Source organism: Daucus carota, chromosome 2 (assembly GCF_001625215.2).
Source record: "Daucus carota subsp. sativus chromosome 2, DH1 v3.0, whole genome shotgun sequence".
NCBI classification, from domain to species: Eukaryota; Viridiplantae; Streptophyta; class Magnoliopsida; order Apiales; family Apiaceae; genus Daucus; species Daucus carota.
Genome location: NC_030382.2, coordinates 30,776,707 through 30,792,151, shown reverse-complemented (window position 1 = coordinate 30,792,151; position 15,445 = coordinate 30,776,707). Strand labels below are relative to the sequence as shown.

At 33.2% G+C, this 15,445-nt stretch overlaps 2 protein-coding genes across 3 annotated transcripts; one reads left to right on the top strand and one right to left on the bottom strand.

Moving 5' to 3' along the window:
• The first annotated feature begins 2,083 nt into the window (after nucleotides 1–2,083).
• On the top strand, nucleotides 2,084–3,857 carry LOC108206814 (transmembrane emp24 domain-containing protein p24delta9). The gene is made up of 4 exons (XM_017377230.2): nucleotides 2,084–2,403; nucleotides 2,522–2,731; nucleotides 2,956–3,032; nucleotides 3,244–3,857. Exons 1-4 carry the CDS (start codon nucleotides 2,203–2,205, stop codon nucleotides 3,386–3,388), a joined length of 633 nt encoding a protein of 210 aa, XP_017232719.1. The 5' UTR covers nucleotides 2,084–2,202; the 3' UTR covers nucleotides 3,389–3,857.
• Nucleotides 3,858–4,532: 675 nt separating this feature from the next.
• On the bottom strand, nucleotides 4,533–13,973 carry LOC108210290 (chorismate mutase 1, chloroplastic). Of its 2 annotated transcripts, XR_010288761.1 has the most exons (7): nucleotides 13,622–13,973; nucleotides 12,206–12,428; nucleotides 12,033–12,119; nucleotides 11,100–11,243; nucleotides 5,904–6,063; nucleotides 5,142–5,234; nucleotides 4,974–5,019 (listed from the first exon to the last, which is right to left on the bottom strand). XR_010288761.1 is itself a non-coding variant. In XM_017381612.2 (6 exons), exons 1-6 carry the CDS (start codon nucleotides 13,786–13,788, stop codon nucleotides 4,795–4,797), a joined length of 939 nt encoding a protein of 312 aa, XP_017237101.1. In that variant the 5' UTR covers nucleotides 13,789–13,959; the 3' UTR covers nucleotides 4,533–4,794. The 2 variants fall into 2 exon arrangements, 1 of the variants encoding a protein (XP_017237101.1); XM_017381612.2 differs by lacking the exon at nucleotides 5,904–6,063 and having other exon boundaries at nucleotides 4,533–5,019; nucleotides 13,622–13,959.
• Nucleotides 13,974–15,445: the final 1,472 nt, after the last annotated feature.

Genomic DNA, 15,445 nt, shown 5'->3' with positions numbered 1-15,445 from the left:
TGGTCCTAGTTCTAGGAAATCCCGAAACTCAAATTTAGCTTGGTAGAAAACAAGCATAAGCATTTACATTTGTTCTTATTGTTCAGGCATATAAGCTGCAGACTTGTAAATTGTACAATTGCAATACAAGTATTCACATAAGCTTTTAATTTGAATGATTTTACATAAGAATGGAAGAACCAAAATTTGCCAGGGGCACTCCACTACAGGTTATCATCATATGACGAATTCGAATAGGATTGGTAGCCATGACCTGAGTAGTGTTTCAAATCCATAGAATGTGACACTGCATTCATTTTGCATATACTACCTCTCTCGGATCTATTCCTCTCCGAGTCTCAGCAACTCCCCAGATGTTAAAAAATAGAGGCATATGTTACTATAATCAAGACCTTGTAGTACTAAGTTGTTAAGGTCATCTTACCAGAAACCGCTTGTTGCTCATGCTACAGAGTTTTGTGATCCGAACCAGTGTATGCATGATTTAAAGTTATTCTTAGCTATCTCAGATTTTCTTTTGTCAAGGGAAACAGATCAGAACCCCGATAATGTTGTGAAATTCTATATATGAATGAATTATTTGACTTTCTCTACACATGAAAGTGAACGATCAACACATCAAACTGTATGACAGACAGCTGAGTGCACCCTTAACTCATCGATGCCCAATTTCCATCATCAAAGCTATCCTTTGGTCTTGGACTGCTGTTCTGTTATATTGCAAAGGCACTGTTGAAGATGACAACTTAAGGCTGCGTTCAAATGAATGGAGTGAAATGAGGAGGCAATGAAATGAAAATTTTAAAGATTTTTCATGTCAAAAGAAGAATTTATGCGACAAGAGTGATTAAATATTAGGCTTAATGACTTTTTAGCCCTCGAAGTATGGGTGAAAGTTCCGATGCAGCCTCGAAGTTTTAAAACGTACCTTTCGACCCTCAAAGTATCTTTGTCGTACCTTATAGCCCTTTTTAAAAATACTTGTACAAATCGGGGGATTAACTTGACAATTCATATTTGGGGTAAAGTTTGGGCGTACATTTTAACCCTTAAGGTATACATCTCGTTCCTTTTAACTCCTAAAGAATACATTAAAATACATTAGATGTTCCTTTTAACCCTTAATGTTTAATGCCCCTTTTAACCTTCGCGTTTGAAATGTCAACTTTGTCCACCCCGTTATATATCGGTATACGCCATAAGGGCTAAAGGGTACGACAAAGATATTTTGAGGGTCGAAAGGTACGTTTTTAAATTTCGAGGCCGCATCGGAACTTCCACCCAAACTTCGAGGGCTAAAAGATCATTAAGCCTAAATATTAATAGGTCTAAATTGGTTATGATGAGAATTGTGGCGAAGATAGTGAAGAATTGGAATAAGGCATCTTTCAAAATATGTGGGTTAGATTTTTTAGTTCATATAACTTGGAATAGTATGGAATGGTTGAAAAAATGAAAATTATATATATTTTCTCCCATCGCCTCCAAATTTATGAATTTCATTTCACCTTAATTTGATTCAATCCAAGTGATGCAGGCTAAGGATAAAGGTTTCTAGATCTCGACTTCCTATCCTTTTAACCACTGATTTGTTTTAATACCCTTTCAAGTGGGATAAACTGTTTGGTTCGTGATGCACTCCAAATTTTTTTTTTTTTTTATAGGTATACATTAATGAATATTTATCAGCAGTCCTGTAAGAAGAAGCCTTCTGTTAGTGCTCTCTGTGACATAATACAAAAGGTATAAAATTTAAACGACATATATAATATCGTAAAACAATTTCTATGAAATATTAATCGAATAAATATATGTCATACAATATAGTAGTTTGCATATAAAATAACACAAGTAGGAACATGTTGCAGGCTCTTCTATTAGTACTCTTGAGGGACTCTATTGAATACAAAAGGTATAAGTTTTAGATAGTAATTTAGACAAATGCAGAAAGCAATTTTGGACCGGATTCAGCAATACCAACAGCCAACAACAACAAATGTAATTTGAAATTATCAGACCGGTTAATGGATAATAAAAAAATATATCAAGTAGTTGAGTTGGTTATTTTTAGGCGAAGAAAGTGAGAAACAGATCCTGAGTCCATGCACAAACGCACAGGGACTGCTGTTACCCTCCTCAATCTATCAATCTTTCAATCTATCTTCCACATTCTGGATTCCAACAAGCTCTCCATAGGCGAGAATGCGGAGACTAAGAATCATAATTCTTGTGACTATGATGATATCGTGGTCGCCATGGGTTCAGGCTATGCGGTTTGATCTAAAATCAGGCTCCTCAAAATGCATAACAGAGGACATCAAAAGCAGTGCCCTGACGGTTGGAAAGTACAGCATTATTACTGATATTCAGCCTCCCCCTGATTCCCATAAAATCACTATCCGGGTATCACAACTCCATCCATCGTTTTCTGGAATGTTTATTCAGGAGAAAATATATATGCAACTATGATTTACCTGATTGTTAAACTATGATTTGATGAAAAACAGGATTTTTTGTGCAGGTGACATCACCGTATGGGAACAACTATCACTATTCGGATCATGTGGATTCAGGCACATTTGCATTTACAGCCGCTGAATCAGGTGATTATATGGCTTGTTATTGGGCAGTTGATCACAAGCCACCAGTCACACTCTCAATCGAGTTCGACTGGAAATCAGGCGTTGCAGCAAAAGATTGGTCCAAGGTTGCTAAAAAAGGACAAGTGGAAGTAAGCGTCTTTACTTAACTTCATCTTCGCTCATCTGACACTTGATGGAATATATGCACTATTGGTATCTATGTTGGTAGTCCCTTGTTGTTATACTTGAATATTTTTGTTTAACGAAGAAGCCTCCGTATCTGATGTATGTGATTGGTGATTGCTTCAACGCGGTTGCTTTTACAATCCAGCTTTTTGTATAAGGTCCATTGTCTCAAGTATTTTCTCCGTAGGTCATGCAAGTTGAGCTGCAGAAACTGTATGATAGTGTGACATCTATTCACGAAGAAATGTTTTACCTACGTGAAAGGTATAAAAAAACTCAAGAATGTCTTGTTGCAATCATCCATCGGTTAATTTCTGAGCTTTTTTCAAAAATACCCAAGTTGCAACCTGAAAATCAACTGTTTTCAACCAGCGCTGCAACCTCATTTGCAACTTGAACCCTTTTTTTGAAAATAAGTTTGAAACATGGATATTTCGCAAATTTTCCTTAATTTCTTATGTCTTGGCATTTGCAGGGAGGAAGAGATGCAAGCACTAAATCGATCAACAAATTCAAAAATGGCAACTTTTAGTTTTCTTTCGCTCTTGGTTTGCTTGTCTGTGGCTGCTCTGCAACTATGGCATCTGAAGACCTTTTTTGAGAGGAAGAAGCTCCTTTAGAGTGAGCTTTACTTGCATCTCCACAAACTTCTGATACAAAATCCAAGGTTGCAGGCTCCATTGTAAATGACTAAAGATTGTTTTTCGACTGAATCATTCATGTTAAGACTAGAAAAATCCTTGGAGCCTAGCTGTTGTTTAGAGTAATCACCTTTGGTGTTTCGGTACTTGTAATTCTCTTTTTCCTTTCACCAACTTATATACGTTTTACTTTAGTTGAGGTATCAGGTGCCCGGCCTAGAGAAAACGTGGAACTGTTGAGATCAAGCCAACCAACCAGTACTCGAAATTAAACAAATTCGACCCGTTTGTAGTGTTTCATTTGTAGTGTTTGATGTTTTCTGAGTCCCTGGTGATGTCGACAAGTGTATCCGTCCAACTCTTAGAGATTCGGCTAGTATTCTTTGACAATGTAAAACTTGAAATTGGTCGACAGATATGATACGGGTTAAGTATCACTTTCCTCGAATACAGGGTCATGTATCAATTGCTTGATTTTAGTTTTGCTGGTATAAAAATACCACTCTAGTAATGGATAATGTTACGACGTTACTTCCCATACTTTGGCTTGACAGAAAAGTAGTTGAACTTTGACGCGGATTGACGCTTGATATGGTATACTATATATGTCCACCCGCATAACCACATGTGTCCACTCATCTAAGCAAGGCACTCAAGTCATTTGAGCAAGGTCGAGGAAAACCTTGGAAACCTTGCTGAAATTGTTTTCTTAATTAATTTGCAAACATTTTCAATGGGAGCTGAGGAGGACGAAAAGACTCGAAAGAAGAGAGAAAAGATGGAAAAGAAAGCCTCCAGAGGGAAATTTGTGAAGGCCAGGAACAGATGATATTAGATATAGTATATGGTGTTTTGTATTTATCACCGTTTCTATAAAATTTTAGGCTAAACCATGGGTATTTAAAAGCATATTTGAGGGAAGGAATGTGAGAGGCCCACCATTATGAAATTCTATTCTATATTAGAATTTACCAAGAGGATGGTCACCTCGGAATTTAGTTAGAAGGATCAGCTAGCCTTTGAACTGGATAATCCTTGAAGGTGCATGATTAAAACTCTACTTTCCATCAAGAACATAGCATGTGAGTGCAGCTTGTGTTAGATGTTATGTAAATGATTGTCATGAATAACAAGCCACTATAGCTGGGATGGTCTACGATTATAATTGTGAATTATGCTTAAAAGTTGTACCTGACTCTCACGACACAAGTCATCATTCAGTCGGTACATACTTTGTTTTCGGACTGCCATTTCCCCCATATCAAATGTACACAGAATCACAACAATCGAAGCTCAAATTGTAAAGTACTTTTTTTGTGTGCAACAAAGCACCCCAATGTGCAAACCATGAATTCACACATCAGAAAATGAGTTCTCTTTCCATATTAGTCCAACCGCCTCAATAAATATTCAACTTGAACTTCCTTGGTCAATGGCATTATCCAGGTTCCATACAGATCCGCCACCAAGCTCGGTTTAATTTTATACACAGGTTCAGCCTCATCTTCGGTAACCTCTTGAGCATAAGTTCTGGTTTTCATCTCAACTCTCCTGATAATTACTTCTTCCACGTCTGGGTACGTTAGCAATTCCATTAGCTGGGCCTTGTCCTGCATATGAAATCCCCATATTATTGACTATAAGAAATTGAATTAAAATTTTGCTGGCATCTCCTTTGTCAGATGTAGGTACAAAACTAAAGAGGCAACAACAGCTTCAAAGGTAAACATACTTGTCCTCTTATTGCAGCTTCATAAGAATCTGGAGACGCTCGAAATTTTGCTTCTGCTACAAATTTTCCATAATGAATTCTCTTTGAGAGCACCTGCACACGAAAACTCCAGCAACTTAAAATCAATCAACTTAATAATATCTCTTCCAAGATATTACATCACAGAGGGTACTTGGGTAATGGCCAGAAAGGCAGCAAATTTGTGCTTGTGCATTTATTCGAATCATCATATAGATAGACAAAAAATTTATCAAGGCTGATCTATAGTTAAAGTGACATCCATTTAAATATTAATGATAATCTATAGCCTGAATGCCATCTATTTAGATATAAAACAAGCGGAAAAAGTAATCAAGAAGAATAACATTCAGAAGTAAAGAAAATTATGATTATGACACATACTATCATATTAGCCTGAAAAGTATATTTTCTAATTTCTCTACGCATTATTCAACTTACCTGAACAATATCTCCTTGTGGTTATATATCAAACTGGTCTGGTCACTAAAATGGAGATGGGATATCAAACTAGATCACTGAAGTCACTTGTATCCAATGAGTTTTAATGTCTTTCTTTGATTTCTACGCATTTACTTTACATGCTACCATAACCGAGTGGAAACTAGTAAATTCTAATATCTCAAAAAATATTTTCAGATTTTAATAACTGATTAGCTATTTGTTTGTAAATTTGATTTGTGCATTTCTACCTAATAATAAATTCAAACATAGTATAACTTGTCGTCTAGAAAGCAGGGATACCTCAGTTCAGTGAAGACCTGCGTAGGGGATACTTTGCAGTGCGGGGGTGCGGCTGGGTGCGTACGGGATATCCAAGTGGCGTATCGGAAAAGTCAGAGACGGGGATTAGGGGGTGCGGATTGGGGGGTGCAGGAGTGGCATTTTTCGTAAATTTCAACAACTTTAAAAAAAAAGAAAAAAGGAAGCAGCTTAAACTCAACTTCTACAGAGCATGACAATACTTATAGTACCAAATGTTAACTCCTGCTCAACTAACCATGCTTAACTGACCAAAGAGGTAATCAAAACAAATGAGCATATTTGGATGCTCAGCAAGTAATATTAACCAGTAACTAGGTTAAAGAATGGAACAAGAATATCAGCAATATATGATATATTGATGGAGAAAGATAAATGGTAGAAATGTTCAGATTTAATGAAGTAAATGAAGCAACCAGGGGACATCAACTACATAATTTCAAAATATATACAACATGCATTTCGTGGTCACTTGATATATGCATTTTTGTATTCTTATTGCTTTACATAAACTAAAAGTATGGGAACTTGAAACTACAACCCATTAAAACAGGAAAATACATCCCTAGTCATCTTGAATTACAACAGTTATTTATGTAATTTTTTTTTTTTTTTTTGTCAGGGTTATTTATGTAATTTAATTGTTAAGACTTGATGATGATTAATTTATTTATTCCACTATTTTGTTCAACTTAAATGCATCTTATGAACTATACGTGTGTGTATAATATTTATAATATTTTAATATTTATCGTATCCCCCGGCAACCGTATTCCCATATTTTTGAATTTGACGAATATCTATATCCCCGTACCGAATACCCGCACTCATGCTTCCGAGCCTTTTGTGATATTTTCAAGATTTTATAAAAATATTTATACTCATTTTTTTATTTAAGGGTTAGCTACATGTTATCTACACTAACTTTAATGATTCAAATAACACCCTGTTGAGATTGGATAAAGGCCTCGCAGTCAACTTCTTGTACTTTCTTTGATGGTTGATACTTAATTACTACTTTTATGACTCTTAAGAGACTCAAATACTCGCCCTCATCCGAAGAGTCGTCCAGAGAGGGGAAAGGGGTTTCAAACTCCATGTTGATTAAGTCATGAGCTTATATATATTACTAACGGAGATAAATTATCTACGTATTTTGACATTGAGAAACACAAATATACGAGTATAATAAGAAAAATGAAACTGAAATAAAATAGTGATGCTTGCACAAAACATTGTTTGGTGACCAGTTCTAAACCAAAAAACTTTTTACCAGGATTAATATATTTATAAAGATCCCGTAACTCCAAAGCCGATTTTTGGGTCAAGAATGGATGACGGGTACCGATCTTTGGGGTATATATTTGTATTTTATGTCAAATATATTGCCCATTTTTTAGTCGAGAGTGGATCACACGCACCCATCTTTGGCGCATAAATTTATCATTCGTGTCCATAATAAGTTGTGAGAATATTGAAATCGGCATGGAGTCAAACTCGAGTCTAAGCTCCGGATACCATTTTAAGTGACCTATCCTAAACCCTCAAGCTCAAGATGCTAGGAAAAGGCTTTTCACTAGAAATATTATATTCTATCTATATGTCATTATAATTATATCTTTTTATATAATTAGCGTAAGAGGAATAAATGGTATGGTATGGCATGATCACTCAACCATGTCTAACAAAACTAACAATTAAGAAATTAGAAAATATATAATTATATCTTATATTAAATATAAAACATGTATAACTAATTGAAATAAAATCAATTAAAATATAATATATACACACACACACACACTAGCTAAGATTTGCGTGTCTGTCTCACAAAACTAACTAATTGTTAAGAAATAATATAATAAATAATCATATCTTATATTACATATAAAGTTTATCACTAATTGAAATAACATCACTTAAAATATAATATATAATAGCTAAAATATAATATAGGGAAATCTACAAAACTACCTACCTTTTCTTTTATTGTTTTCAAAAATACTACCTTCCAGAATTATTTTTAAAAATACCTTTTCATAAAAAAAAAATTCAAAAATACTGTTTGCAACTTTTGCAACCTCATTTGCAACTACAGGCGGCGCCAGCCGTGTTGCAACCTCTTTTGCAACTTCATATGCAGCTAAATTCCTGATTTCAAGTTCCAGTTTTCAAATGTCATTTTCGACCTCATTTTCGGAATCGATATATATATATATATATATATATATATATATATATATATATATATATATATATATATATATATATATATATATATATAGAGTCATGCTCCAAGGAGAACCAATATTATGGTGAGATATGAGATCTAATCTCAGCCACTCATTTAAATAAATTATATTCATCTCTCATCATTCATTTAATATTTTAATATTTCATCATCTTCTAATTCAACTACCTATCACCTTCGGCCACCACTGACCACCACCACCACCTCCGGCGACCACCAGAAAATCACCATCGGCAAACATAAAATCACCACCGGAAAATATAAAATCACCACCAGAAAATCAAAAATCACCACTTGAAAATCAAAGATCAACACCAGAAAATTAAAATCACCACACCACCACCTTCTACAAGCCACCATCACCACCCCGAAACCCAGAAAACCACTAACTACAAAACAAAATCACCATCGGCAAAATAAAAAACAACACCAAAAAATGAAAATCACCAAATTTAATCACATACAATTACATTGTCACTGTCAAATAAAAAATCACAACTAGAAAATGAAAAATCATGGCCTGCAAACGCAAAATCACCGGACCTTGTCACTACCTCTACCTATCAAATCCAACCACTGTCACCACCATCGAAAGACCATCCACTGTCTAAAAAAATCATCGACAACACCCCAAAAATTACCTTAAAATTAACACAAACCAATCAAAAGTGGAAAAATCACCACATTTTCTTCTTCAGTATAATAAATCCGGCTTAATCGCCGAATCACTTGATTTGGAGAATGGGCGGCTCCTAGCGGGGATGGAACGGAGTCGATAGCGCGATTGGCGGTGTTGGAGGGAAAGGAAGAAGTCGGGAAGGGGAGTGGAGACATGGACGACGGGAGAGAGAGCGGGGCTGGAGGAGAGAGAGAGAGCGGCGGTGTTCAGATCTGATGGAGGCGGTGGGCTGACCTTGCCGTGGTGGTGGTGGGTGCAACTGGTGGTTCGACAGGTAGAGGAGGTCGACATGGCTGGGGCTGGAGATCAGAGAGAGAGGAGGGTAGCAGATCTGATGTGTAACGGCGGTGGCCGGCGGACTGCTAGCGGGGGGGGACTGTTGGTGGGAGTGGGTGGTTGGTGGTGTGAATGAAAGATATGAATTATAAAATAGAGATTTAAATGTGTGGATGTGATTTAATTCAGGGATAAAAATGTGTGGTTGAGATTAGATCTCATATCTCACATTAGTTTGGGTTCTCATTTGAGCACTTGCCTATATATATATATATATATAGGGTAGCACTCCATAGCATACCCTCTTATATGGAGTTACGTAGCACACCATTATAAATATATACATAATATATATTCTATTATATTTTTTATGAAATATAATTGCAAATTTTGATTATTAAACCGAAAACGAAGTTATACAATTTTTTTATTCCAAAGATCATCTAAATTATGCAATATCTCAACATGATTCTATAACAGAATAATAATCATCCAGAATTATTCTGTTGTAGAATCGGTTTCGAAAATATACTTTTTTTAATCAAATTTTAAGTGTTAAATTACTTAAAATAGATTTATTTTATAGTATTTTATATTAAAACCATGTTTTATATGTATTCTATAACAGAATTTATAATAAAATTGATGATTTATAGTGGCGCGCTATGTAACTCCATATAAGGAGTCCCTCTCTTGAATGTTGACCTATATATATATATATATATATATATATATATATATCGATTCCGAAAATGACATTTGAAAACTGGAACTTGAAATCAGGATTTGTAATTGCATATATGGTCGCATATGGTTGTATTCAGTTGCATATGATTGCATTCAGTTGATTCTATTGTAATCTAATGGCCCCGCCAGGGGCACACCATACATCTGTTGTTACTTACAGTTTTCAGTTGCATTTAGTTGCAACTGAGGTTGCAAATGAAGTTGCAAAAGTTGCAACTGCAGTTGCAACCTCATTTGCAACTTTTGCAACCTCATTTACAACTATATATAGTTTTCAGTTGCATTTAGTTGCAACTGAGGTTGCAACTGCAGTTGCAAAATTGCAACTGCAGTTGCAACTTCATTTGCAACCTCATTTGCAACTTTTGCAACCTCATTTGCAACTTTTGCAAACTCATCAACTTTTGCAACCTCATTTGCAACTTTTGCAAACTCATTTGCAACTTTTACGGCTGCGCCGCCCAAGGTTGCAAATCAAGTTTCAAAAGTTGCAAATCGTATTTTTGAAAAAAACAATTTATGAAAAGGTATTTTTAAAAACAATGAAAAAGATGGTAGTAATTTTAAAAAAAAAAATTACAGATGGGTATTTTTAAAAAGATCCCTATAATATATAATAGCTAAGATTTGGATTAATTATATGAAAAAAAAATATAATTATATATTAAAATAAACTAAAATCAAAGAAATCATACCTCACAAAACTAACTAATAATTTCAGTTAAAATATAATATATAATAGCAAAGTTTGGAGTAATTATATGAAAATAATATAGCTATATATTAAAATAAACTAAGATAAAAGAAATCATATCTCACAAAACTAACTAATAGCAAAAAAATATAACTATATTTATTTTAAATATAATAAGTGTATAACTAATCAAAATAATATATGTTTAAATATAATATATAACAGCTAATATTTGGGCCTAAAATTCTATGAAAAGAATATAATTATATAATATGTATATATATAAATCCTATAAATAATATGTAATAACTAAAGTTATATGTAAAAATTAAAATAAAGTAAAATATATGATATTTTAAACTAAACTAAACTCAAAAGGTAGCAAACATAAATTTTATATACAACTAACAAATAAATAAAAATAATCTCATGCATTGCAGGGGTCTAAAACTAGTTATAAAAAAGTTCAATAAAGAAAGCGTAACAGATACAAAAATAATAAGAAGAATAGCACAATAGGAAAATAGGTACCTGCAAGCATATTGTGTCACACACTGCAGTTGATCCACAATTTCCATCATTGCCTTCCTTGACCAATCTTGGCACAAGCTTCTTAAAATACATATCCCATATTTTACTGTTGATATTAATTGATTCACTAACAGGATGCAGAACCTACATGCATAACAGAAACATATCAGATTATGCTTGGAAGGATGTAATTATGAATTTCATTTGAACACGTATTTCAGCAGTAAGCCACGATTAAAAAAAATGACTTAAACTTAATTCCAGAAACATATAGCGTGGCATTTTTCGAAAAATTAAGAATTTGCATAGGTGAGGAAGTATCATATATATAGGTACTTGTTTTTTCTAAAGTGCTTAATTTACTATAGAACAGGGAAACAAACACCCTCTTAATCCTTTCACCCCGTTTTATTAATTGAAGTTCCCATACACCAAGTATTCAATACCCTTTATCGTTGCAGGGTGGAGGTAATATACCGCATATGTGAATTTTAAGTTCAATTATGGCACGGAATATAGCTGTAGTTAAATCTATATTCACAAAATATTCAAATACATGTCTCAAAATTCATACTTACAAGGAAAGTGGCAGATTAAACAAAAAATTTCAGCAAGGAAGTTTTTTACATTGTAGCAGAATCAAACATTATAAACGTTCATGCAGATGGACTTGGTTGAAATAACCGTGCACACAATAAATGGTATTCATGAAACTACAGAAAAATTATCAGATTATACTCCTAAGAATGTAGTATTCAGGATACAAAAATGGTACAGTAGGAACAAGGAAAATTAGTAACTAAAGCTTCTTAACTACAAGTAAACAAAACGAGTAGGTACAGTAAACTGATGATTCAAAAGTGCTTCAATAGTAAACAAGGATGTAATTTAATTAGTTGTATAATTCTGTTATCACCAGAGATGAGATCCTACCTGCGGATACTGCAAAGGCGGCAATATCGGTTCGGGCAAGTGCTCTGCGAAAAAAGGATGCTCATCAGGACTCTTGTATCTTCCGGCCTAGGTCACAAGTCAACAAGTTATTTCCAGATCCGTTCTCCGTTCTTACTAAATATGTTTTGACATTTTCATTTGCATAAAAGTACCTGAGCATGAAGCTTTTCAGTTTCTCTGAGCATAAACTCAACCAAAGATCCTTGGCATCCATCCTCCGAAAAGGCATTTGGATCATATGTGTCCGAATTGTAACAATATTGTGCTCTCTCCACAAGGCTAAATATAACGCTATCCTCTTGACGTATCAATGAACTTCGTATCCCATCTAAAGTATAGCACTTGCTCCCATCAATCCTTTTCTTAGCATCCACTCTACAAGCAAAGAAATAATTTTGGAACATATGTTGTAATTTTTAAAGCCAACTACAGAAGATTTAAAATTTAAATAAATCCATATACCCAAGGAACAACAACAGAGTATATGAAAAGGTATAATCATATGTCTTGAAAGAATGGCACTAAAGTTTTTCATTGCATGAACTGATGATTTATTAATATTAATATATTACATATACATTAAAATTGTGTACATACTTGGGATATGAACTTTTGTGCAACCATTTTAAATAATATTATGAATTTTTACAACAAAAAAGATTTTCTATGCTCATTTAAATGAGACAGAAAAAATATCATCTCTGGTTCTAAAATTTCACAATTTTATAAATTTAGGTTGTGTTTACTTGAATGGAATGGACTGGGGGAAAATGGAAAGAATTTTGTACTCAAATATGGTGTTGGTCACAGAAAATGTCTATAATTTTCCTTCCTTCAATCATTCCATTGCTATTATTTTAACTAGAATTATAACCCTCATGTTTTGGAAGGAATGCTCATTCCATTTCTACATCATGTTTCATTACAATCTTTATCACAAGAAATTTAAACTCATTCATATGTAGTCACTATTATCTCATACTATCTTCTTTCTCCATAAAAATTCTATAAAATTTTCATCCCATTCTCCCCCAATCCATTCCATCCAAATGAACACAGCTTTATAGTTAACGAACACTTATATCTGTGCACCAAACTCAAAATCACTTCCCTTTTACAGCGACTTCAAGTCTCAGGTTAGTGGTCAGACGAAATTCTTCTCTAACTCTGTCTTTACAACAGTAATTCAAATTCTCATTGGGCAATAGGTTCATTTAGCGATGTGATATTACACAAGTGATAAAATTAAGCGAGAAATCTCAATGCGATGCAAGAATCATCCTTTCACATTTAGTCTTTACTTGATCAATTTCAAATATAACAAATTATAATGATAATTTAAAGAATCATATTAACAACTTAAACTTTCAATCATCTTGCAAACTCATAGTCAAAATCTAATCTTTAACAAGAAAAATCCGACCATAAGCATAACAACACAAACACACAAACATGTATGGCAACAAATATCAAACAGGCATTGAGAAAGCAGCAATAATATATATCTGGTGGAAAAGACTTATGATGTGTATAAAGCAAAAAAAATAAAAAATTATATGACTAAGTACCCAATGGAAGCAGCAGATGCTTGAACAGGCTGAAGGGGTTTCTTGAAATGTGAAAAATTGAGGGACTGAAAGGTGTAATTTTGTTGGTGCAGGCGAGGGTAATTTGAATTGGGTTTTGACAAACAAGTGGGGAAAATGGGAGCAACTCTCAATAGCTTTGCCTCCATTCTTGTTAAGGACAGAGAAAGGGTTTATGACAAGAAGAAGAAATTTAGTACTAACAAAGTTTGGTTGGTTGGGTTTGTACTTTGTACGTTCAAAACAAACAAAGATAGTACTACTTGTATAATTAGTTGGTTGGTTTGGCAAATTGGGTTTGGTGGGCTACTAGTAGCTGGCGACAAGTACTTGCAGCAGCTATATATACATGATAGATACATGTGGTCTGTGTATTCGGTGTAGAACATAGCAGCCCGTACTGGTTTGCACGGGTTGGGCTCCATTTCTACCTAAAACCATTAACAAACCGTATTTCGGTTCGGTTCAGTTCAGTTTTTAGGTGGAAATCGTAACCGAACCGTTTCAAACGGTTTTTTCCAGTTCAGTTAACTGTTGATCGGTTTCGATTTTTTTTCGATTTTTATATGATTAGAAACTACTATACATGTTTAATACTTTTATTAATTTTAGAAAAATATTTATATACTTATTATATCAATTTCTCTTACTAAAATATATAATTAATATATTGCATATATATTTAATATGTTATATATAATAATATATAATAAATGTTATATTTTTATTATATATTATATAAACAGTTCGGTTTTTCGGTTCGGTTTTAGGGGTAAAAACGTAACCGTTACCAAACCGTTATATCGGTTCGGTTCCGTTACGATTTTTTTAGGTTTTTGTCGATTACGGTTTTTTTTGGTTTTTCCGATTTTTTTTTCTCACCCCTATGCAGCCCGGCTCAAGCCCGGCTCAAGCCCGGCTCAAGCTCAGGTAGAATTGGGTCCTGTCAAAATAAAATTAAAATAAAAACTTGTGTATGCGTCAAAAAAAAGTATGAAGAAAAGAATTATAAATAATAAAATATCAATAATCAAATATAGACGATATTTGATAATGACACCAATACTCAAATAAATATTACAAGCCATACATTTAATTTTTTATTTTTTTTGATTCAACTATTATTTATAAAGTTCAAAATTTTAAATTTCAATAAATTTCTAATTCAAAATCTATTGTTTTCTTTAACTTCTTCTTTTTTTTTAGAGAAATTGTTTTCTTTAACTATTTTTAATATGAAAATGAAATTTGGAAAAAAAAAATCTTAAAGCCTCTCGTCAACTATGTGATATTTTATCTAAAATCCGTATAAAATCAAAATCAGATACAATTCATTAAAATCCATAAATTATATGAAACCCATTAGAATCCCGGTTGAATACATCCTTCTAGGATTGTAAATTATGATTAAAAATTTAATAATATTTAATTGAGATTATTTAAAATCCATTGAAATGTGATGATATTGAAATGCTGGTGGATTTTTTTGGATTTTATAAAATGAGTATAATTTTACGGGCATGTTTAGTGTATTTTATATTTTTTGAAATCCCACCATGATCTATTGAATTTTGAAGTATTATAAATAAATCCTAAAGACTATACATCAGTTTTGTAATATTTTATATAGAATCCGCATAAAATTAAAATCATATACAATCCATTAAAATTTATAGCTCATATATAATCCATTAAAATTTCAGTGGAATACACCCCTAAATTTGATTTTAAGAATTCATAAAAATTTAGAAAATTCGTCATTTACTAATATTATTTTATTTTAATAATTTTTATAAAATATACAAG

Bases quoted from the DNA above. Each gene is read 5' to 3' on its own strand.
- LOC108210290 (XM_017381612.2), bottom strand. From the start codon at position 13,788: ATGGAGGCAAAGCTATTGAGAGTTGCTCCCATTTTCCCCACTTGTTTG. The intron at 12,429-13,621 runs GTACTTAGTCAT...CTTTGCTTGTAG, and splicing joins GCATCTGCTGCTTCCATTGG to AGTGGATGCTAAGAAAAGGA. The intron at 12,120-12,205 runs GTACTTTTATGC...CTTGTGACCTAG, and splicing joins CTGAAAAGCTTCATGCTCAG to GCCGGAAGATACAAGAGTCC.
- LOC108206814 (XM_017377230.2), top strand. From the start codon at position 2,203: ATGCGGAGACTAAGAATCATAATTCTTGTGACTATGATGATATCGTGG. The intron at 2,404-2,521 runs GTATCACAACTC...TTTTTTGTGCAG, and splicing joins CCCATAAAATCACTATCCGG to GTGACATCACCGTATGGGAA. The intron at 2,732-2,955 runs GTAAGCGTCTTT...TTTTCTCCGTAG, and splicing joins CTAAAAAAGGACAAGTGGAA to GTCATGCAAGTTGAGCTGCA.